The sequence below is a fragment of the Alligator sinensis genome, unplaced genomic scaffold (genome assembly GCF_000455745.1).
Source record: "Alligator sinensis unplaced genomic scaffold, ASM45574v1 scaffold778_1, whole genome shotgun sequence".
NCBI lineage: Eukaryota > Metazoa > Chordata > Crocodylia > Alligatoridae > Alligator > Alligator sinensis.
Genome location: NW_005842946.1, coordinates 72,024 through 79,432, shown reverse-complemented (window position 1 = coordinate 79,432; position 7,409 = coordinate 72,024). Strand labels below are relative to the sequence as shown.

At 53.9% G+C, this 7,409-nt stretch overlaps 1 protein-coding gene across 1 annotated transcript in view; it reads left to right on the top strand.

Annotated features, from left to right (window-relative positions):
• Positions 1-3,177: 3,177 nt before the first annotated feature.
• LOC102383248 (transforming protein RhoA-like) overlaps positions 3,178-7,409 on the top strand; it is a 6,417-nt gene continuing 2,185 nt past the window's right edge. The window contains exons 1-4 of the mRNA XM_006036311.3: positions 3,178-3,471; positions 3,554-3,653; positions 6,150-6,307; positions 6,819-6,943. Coding sequence (XP_006036373.2) covers positions 3,208-3,471; positions 3,554-3,653; positions 6,150-6,307; positions 6,819-6,943 — 647 coding nt within the window. The 5' untranslated portion in view covers positions 3,178-3,207. The remainder of the gene's footprint in view (positions 3,472-3,553; positions 3,654-6,149; positions 6,308-6,818; positions 6,944-7,409) is intronic.

Here is a 7,409-nt window from a genome sequence, read left to right as displayed (position 1 = left end):
CCTAATATTTGATTGGCCCTTTTGGTGGCTATCGCACACAGAGTTAGCATTTGAAGTCTAGGAAGTTCTAATTCGGAGGCTATGTCCCTAACTCTCATGCTGTATTTATGCCCCTTTCCTTCAAGCATGTGTCCAATCCCTTTTTGGAACTGGCTAAACTCTCAGCTTCTGCAACTGGTGGCAATGAGTCCAGTCTTTAATGACACACTCAGGAGAAAGAACTTCCTTGTGTGCATTTTAAACTGGCTACCTACCTGGCAGCTTCATGTGGTGACCACTACTTCTTGTTTGGTGAGAGACGGTCAATAATAAATTCCCATTGACTTTCTCTTTGCCATTTTAGGGCACAGACAGACACGAGGGTAGGGGGCAACGGCATTTTACCAGAAGAGGAAGCATTGTTAGTTTGACCCAGCTTGGCAGCATTGGGCGCTTCAGTGGGGGATTTTGTCACTTTTATCTAATAGCTGACTCAATCAGCTAGTAGTTAAAAGTGCCAAAAAGCCTTGCTGAAGCACCTGATCTATGCAGATGTTGGGCAAGCTGGGTCAATCTAATGCAATGCCTCTTCTGGATAAGTGCTGCACTTGGTGTGGGGGTGCATCAAGCTGGAAGGAAAGCCCGCTTAGTGTTTTGTAAACCATTGTGGAAAGATCTAGGATTCTGACTAGGCGAGTGCACGTAGTGAGATGCACTATCCCATATGAAATGCAGATTAAATATCCCAAATGAACACAGTTTATTTTTAAATAGAAGCTGTAATAGTATGCTAAGGGCCTAGGGCTGTATTATTCAGGTTAACACTGAAGCACGAACAAATATAACTTAATTGGAATGAGTCAAAACAATCTAGGAGCTACATTACCAAGAGCAGCTAACAGACAGCAGCGTTGCAGAAGAAAGGATAGCTTGATTGGTGGAAAAATGAGTGTGAGATAGCTGCACCTGCAGAATGAAGAGTTTAAAAGGGATCAGGTAAATTGGCCTTCAACCTTTTTTAACAAGTGTACCCTTTCTGTCTTAAAGTTTCAGCTCATATATCCCTCTATATCTTTTTAAATTGTTTTTAATGTTACCAATTATGTGATATAAGACAGGCTACACTAATTAACATTAAATGCATTATTAATATATAAATTACTAATAAGGGGGGGTGGCCTGCAGCCACCTCAGAATTCCAGCACTGCTTCTGCCTGCCCTGAGCACAGCTCCAGCCCACCCCCACCCCCTCTGCTGGAAAGAGCCTGGCACTTCCCTGGCCCCAGCCTGCTGCAGCAGCCCGCCCTCGCCCTGTGCACAGATCCAGGGGCACATGCCCCCATGTCCTCCTGGGGTGTGTGCAGTGGTAGGAGTTGCCCCCCCAGCCACACAAGCCACTCATGGTTCTGTCCCCTGCTCTGCCCCACTCCTTCCCTCACCATGGGGGCTTTCATCTGCCCCCTCCCCCGCCCCTTCCCTCACAACAGACTTACCAGCTGGACCCTGCTGCTCACTGCAGTGCTGTGCTCTTGGCCACCTATGCCTATGTGCTGTGCCTGCGTGCGTGCAACAGGGCATTTATCGGCCACATTATTAGCCACATCAGCCAAAAAGCTGATTGCCGATACAGTAAATTTTCCTTATATCGGTGCTGATCCACTATGGGACTGGTGTATCAGTGCACCCCTAGTAATTTTTCTCATTCGTTCTGCATACCCCTTCCAATCTTTTAAAGGATCCCTAGGGGTACGTGTACCCCTGGTTGACATCCACTGAGGTAGATGATAACAAGCCATGTAGTTAAGTGATTCCCTCAGCACTGTCTGACTAGAAATGCTACTGCCACTGCCAGACAGTTGGTTTTAAAAGTTGGGTGGAGCAGGGAGCAAGTGCACCCCTCTGGATCTACCCCTTACACTTATGTACCTCCTCAAGCATTTTTCCTCAACTGAATAGGCCTGTTTATCTATCTCTCCACACCCACTCTATCCATCTATTCACCCCATACTCTGTTCATCCATCTGTCCACCCCACACTCTCTCGTCTCTTTAGTTTCTCCTCTGAAAGCCCCTCCATACCACCCCATCATCCTTTATCCTTCTCTACACCTTTAGTCCTTCTCTTTTCTTTTGGAGGTGTAGGGACTAGAACTGGGTAGTCTTCAAGGTCTGGATGCTTGTAGAGAATAGTCTCCAATGACCCCAAGCTCTCTTTTCCAAGTGGTAACAGTTCATCACACAGTGCCATATAGCTAGAGTTGAGATTATTTTTCCCCCTGGGTGCGTCACCTTGGTTATTTATGTTGAAATCTATCTGCCACATCTTTGCCTCGCTCAGCTTGGTGAGATTTTTCTCTAGTTCCTTTATCTGTTTGGGTTGCGACTGTCCTCCCCTTTGCCATCTCACTTTGTTGAAATTAGGTCAAATTCAGGTAGATATGGTGGTGTTTTTTCTCCCTTTATTGAAGGGGCTGGGTAGACTCCTGGGAAAGCCTGGCTTGAGTGTAGTTGGGCGGGCAGGTCCAGGGGTCTGTCCTGGGCTATTATGATTTGGAGTTGAGGACAAAGTGATTGGGGTGAGATGAGACGGGGCCTGGATCTAGAAGGACAAGGAGACATGGCAAGGTGCTGCACAAATTTAGCCTGGGGAAGGGGTGAGGCAGAGCATGGAAGAGGGGCTGAGTTTAGAAGTGCCCTGAAGAGGGACACCTTTGGATTGAGGTCAGTCTGGCTGCTCTGTAACCGATGGGCTATAACTGTTTGTGATGATGGTCCCTGTCTCCGAGGGTTCCAACATGGCCGTAAAGGGTCGCTGTGAGGCGATGCCAACATGGCCGCTACAGGGCAAGTTCTACTGACCTAGAAACCATGAGTCCCGCATAGGCGGGAGACCAGCCCACTGGCTCTGGAAACTGTAAATCATCTATGGAGGTGTGGCCTAGAGTGGCGTTGGCCTCGCCCACCTTGAGGGAGTGCTCCTGTGGCTCCCTCTTTAATGCTAATTGGTCGTGTCTAGACCAAGCACCTCCGATTCGTGCACTGCAGCTGCCAGATAACCCCGCAGCTTCGCCCCGCCCCAACGCGCGAATTGGCTTGGAAGTGCTACGCCTCTCTCCGATTGGCTGCGGCCCGCCGTCAGTCAGAATCGACGCGCGGCTTCTTGACTTGTTAACCCCGCTTCTCCAGGCTTCTCTTCCATTGAGCAAGTTCCCCTGTCACTCAGCGCTTGATGTGGGCCTTCGGAGAGTATTCCGCTTTGGGGCAACGCTCTTTGGCTGAAACCTACGGTAGAAAACTCCATTGGACAGACTGCTGCCTGTCAGGGAGCGGGTGTCGCGGCCTAGCCTTTCCTGTACACCACTTTGAGTGGACCGCCGACCCTGTCAATCAAGGAGCGTGGGCAGGGCATCACTTGTCCCGCGACCCCGCTCTCCGACGGCGATTGGACAAAGAGGGCAGAACCCTATGTGGCTATTGGCGGTTTGTCGCGGAGGTGGGCGAGCTCAACTGCTGGTCCGGGCCCCGCCCTCCGACGGGGATTGGCCGAGGCTCCTCTATATAGCCTCCTCCATTAGCTATTTTTTCTTGTCTGTCAAAGTGGATGGGTAGAGCTTCCTGGAGGAGGCGGCGGGGGAGGCGGGGCGGAGCCGGCAGCGGAGGTGGCCGAGAGACTCGGTGAGCTGCAGGAGTGGGTCCGGGCTGGGGAGGGAACTCCTCGGAGCTAGTGGCGGCTCTCTGCGGAGAGAACTGGGCAGCCCCTGGCACAGGGAGGCGTTAGGGTGGGTGTGCTCTGCGCAGCTCCGCGGAGGGTCGGGGTGCGGGTGCGCTGCTTGGGTGTGGTCTCCGCGGCCTCGCGCGCATGCTCGAAGGCAGGGGAAAGGTGGGGGTTAGGCCGACTCCCTTCCGGGCTGGGCCAGCGGGGGGAGGGGGGCGGGTCTATGTGGCAGTGCGCGGGGTGGGGAACGACATAAAACTATGGGGGGATTGGTGCTGCTGGGGTGGGGTGGGATTTGGCTGTGAGGAGTAGCAGGTTCAGGGGGGCAAGCTTAGTTCCCCCCTGGGAAGAGGGGGGCACTCTAGGGTGGCTTGGTGCTTCCCTGAGAGGCTGAGCTGGTTTGGGAGAGGGACCATTTGGTTCTGTCCTGGCCGGGGCTAGGCTGTGGAGGAGGCTTGGTTCTAACCTGGAGGGAGGAGACACTTGAGGCTAGGGGGCTGCCCTGGGGGGACTGGAACAAGTTATGGGGTGAGGGAGAGCAGGCATTTGCTTACTTCCAGTGGGGAAGCTTGGTTCTGTCCTTTGTGGGTGGGCATAATTTTGTGGGGAGTGAGTGGACTTGGTGCTGCCCAGGTGACCACAAGCTGGGCCACTGTGGGGGTGAGGTACTTGGTTCTTTCTGTCTGAGTGGGCAGGGGGCCTTCTTGGTTCTGCCTAGGATGGGTTGGGCAACGCATGGGGAGACTTGGCACTAAACTAGTGCAGCCAGAATCTGGTGGGGGGAGAATGGGACCTTGGTTCTGCCTTGAGGGCAAGCTGAATCATGGAGGGGTCATAAACTGGAGGGTTTTGGTTTTCCTATTGGGCTGTGAGGAGGGGAAATCTGGGGGCTGGAGCTTGATTCAGTTGTCAGGATGGCAGGGGACTGATTCTGACTAGGGGAGTCAAGGGAGGAGTAAGGGCAGTTCCTGGCGCAGCTTAGCCCTAGCTTGAGCTGGGTGGTGTCATGCCTGGGAAGTATCGGGGAAGAGTCAGAGGGGAGTGGGTGTAGAGGAGAAGTGCAGGGGTGGGGGGGCAGCATCTGTTGCTAAAGGAGGCATTACGAGTTGGGGCCTGTTGAGAAGGTTTGTCTGGCTCACTTGCAGGGCAGAAAGGTGGCTTCTGGCTAGTTGGCATGGAAGGGGTGGCATTCAGTGGCAATGTGGTTCTGACTGGGGACAATTCCTGGTTTGAGAGAGCTGGTGTGGGGGCCAATGCAAGAGCGCTTGCCTCAGGATAAAGCTGCTCCAGGCCAAGTTGGCAGGGGAAGTGGGTGGCATGGCTGTCCTGGAGGGGGGCGGAAACAGGCCACTGCTGTGCTCTTCCCTGTCCTGGTTTCCCTACCGGGCTCCCTTCAGAGCTGGGAGAGAAGCCAGGTGTCCAGATTCCCAGCCCCTGCTGCTCTAGAGCCTTAGACCACCATTTCTCAACCCATGGGTTGTGACTCACTTTTGGGTCACAACAGTATATTAAAGGGTTGTGAACAAACTTAAAAAATGAATCAACAAAGTTAAAAAATGATTTTTTTTCTTTAAAGGAGAGACATGGAGAACTGTGTCTTTTCCCTTGCAGGTTGGAGTTCCAATCTGTGAGCCCCTGCCCCATGTACTGGGAGGCTGGGGCCTGGGAGTGGGGCACAACAGGTTGGGAGTGAGGGGCACTGAATTGGGACTGGCCATTGATGTTTACAAGTGGGTCCTGATACGAAAAAGGCTGAGAACCAAAGCCCTAGAGCTAGGAGAGAACCCAAGTGTCTGGGCCCCCAGCTTCTTCTGCTCTTAATTTCACCCACCCCCCGGCTGGAGAGAGCCTGGGCATCCAGCTTCTCAAATCCCTCTGCTTTAACCCACCAGCCCCTGGAGCTGGGAGAGAACCCAAGGGTCTCTAATCTCAGCCCCACTCTTAACTCCTGAGTCTGGAGTTTGATGGCCCTGGTGTTACTTGTATGGCTGGAGAGAGGAGGGTGGCTGCTGTCAACCCAACTGTCCCTTATTGGTGCCCTCCCAACCCCTAGCTGGAGGCTTGGTCTGTGAGCCACAGACTGCTGGTTCAGATCCTGGTTCAAATCCTGATCTGGGTGGTAAATAGAGGCATGGGGCAGGGCCCAGGGAGGGTTTAGTCTCCCTAGAGCTATTCAGAAGCCATGGTAGTATGGCCTTCCCCTTCCTGGCAGTGGCTGGTACATTAAACCCTGACCCAGGGCAGGACTGGGGGGTGAGATTCTGGGAGCTCCCCTTCCCCCTCTGCTGGCCATGGGCATGACAAACCTGGGGTAGTGACTTCCTCTGGCTCTTGGCCCCGGGTGGTTAGTCAGCCAGTGCCTTGCCCCTCCCCTTCCCTCCCTTCTCCTGGTGCTCCTGGGCACTGCCTGGCCAGGCCAGGGCCCTGACGGGCACATTCCACTCCCTCCTTCCTAGACATGGCTGCTATACGGAAGAAGCTGGTGATTGTGGGGGATGGGGCCTGTGGCAAGACCTGCCTCCTTATAGTCTTCAGCAAGGACCAGTTTCCTGAGGTCTATGTCCCCACTGTCTTTGAGAACTATGTGGCTGACATAGAAGTCGATAGGAAGCAGGTATGTTTTTGGGGGGGGGAGGTGGGGCAGGAGGGGAGGGTGGCAAACGGGTGCGAGGGGGGGCAAGGGGTGGCAAGCGGGTCATGGGAGAAGGCAAAGGCCATTGGCTTTCTCTAGCCACTGGAGGGCAGGGATGCTCTGACATGTGTCCAACTAATTGAAGCATGTTGTGGTGGTGTCCTGTTCCTGGGCTGGGACCCTACTGGCTGAGTTTTTTTTGTTTTTTGGTGGGTTGGGAGCTCTCAACTATGAAAGTGACTGGGGGTTAGAGGTACAGTGCATTATTGACATGTTCCTGGCATGGGAGACTTTGGTGGGCATGTGGGCTTGGGAGAAGCTAACTGGTATCGGGTTGTGATGTTCATGCTGAAGCCTAATGATGACTGAGTGGCTGCACTGTTTGACTGCATGGCAATCTGGGGTGGGCAGGCAGCTGTTGGTTCCAGGGTGCTGCAGCTGCCTCCTGACACCGAGGGGTGGTTGTGCACTGAGCTCAAACCCTCACTTGAAGGTGGAGCTGGCACTGTGGGACACAGCTGGGCAGGAGGACTACGACCGCCTGAGGCCGCTGTCTTACCCAGACACGGATGTCATCCTCATGTGCTTTTCTATTGACAGCCCTGACAGCCTGGGTAAGTCCCACCCTTGTCTACCTCACAAATCCCTTGGGCTGTAGGGGCACCAGGCCCAGGCAATACCTACTCCAGGGTTCTGGTCAGGATGGACAGCCAGAATGCCAACTTCCCCTCAGGTGGGACAGGACCCAAGAGTCTGGGCTCCACTCCACTGGACCCCAGTCCCATTCCAGACCTGGAAGAGCACCCAGGTGTCCTTGTTTCAACCCACCGGACCCTAGGCCTTGCCAAAGCTGGGAGTGACCCCAGGTGTCCTAGTTTGGCCCTCTAACTACTCTGCAAGCTGGGTAAGAATCCCTAAGTTCTGGCTCCCAAACCTGGGGGAAAACCCAGGTGTCCTGGCATCCACACCAAACCTACTCCCCTCCCAAGCCTAGGGGAGAACCCAGGCATCTAGGTACCCAACTTCTCGTCTTTTTACCTGGATTTCAGCCTTGTTCAGGAGTCTGAACTACCCCCAAACTCTT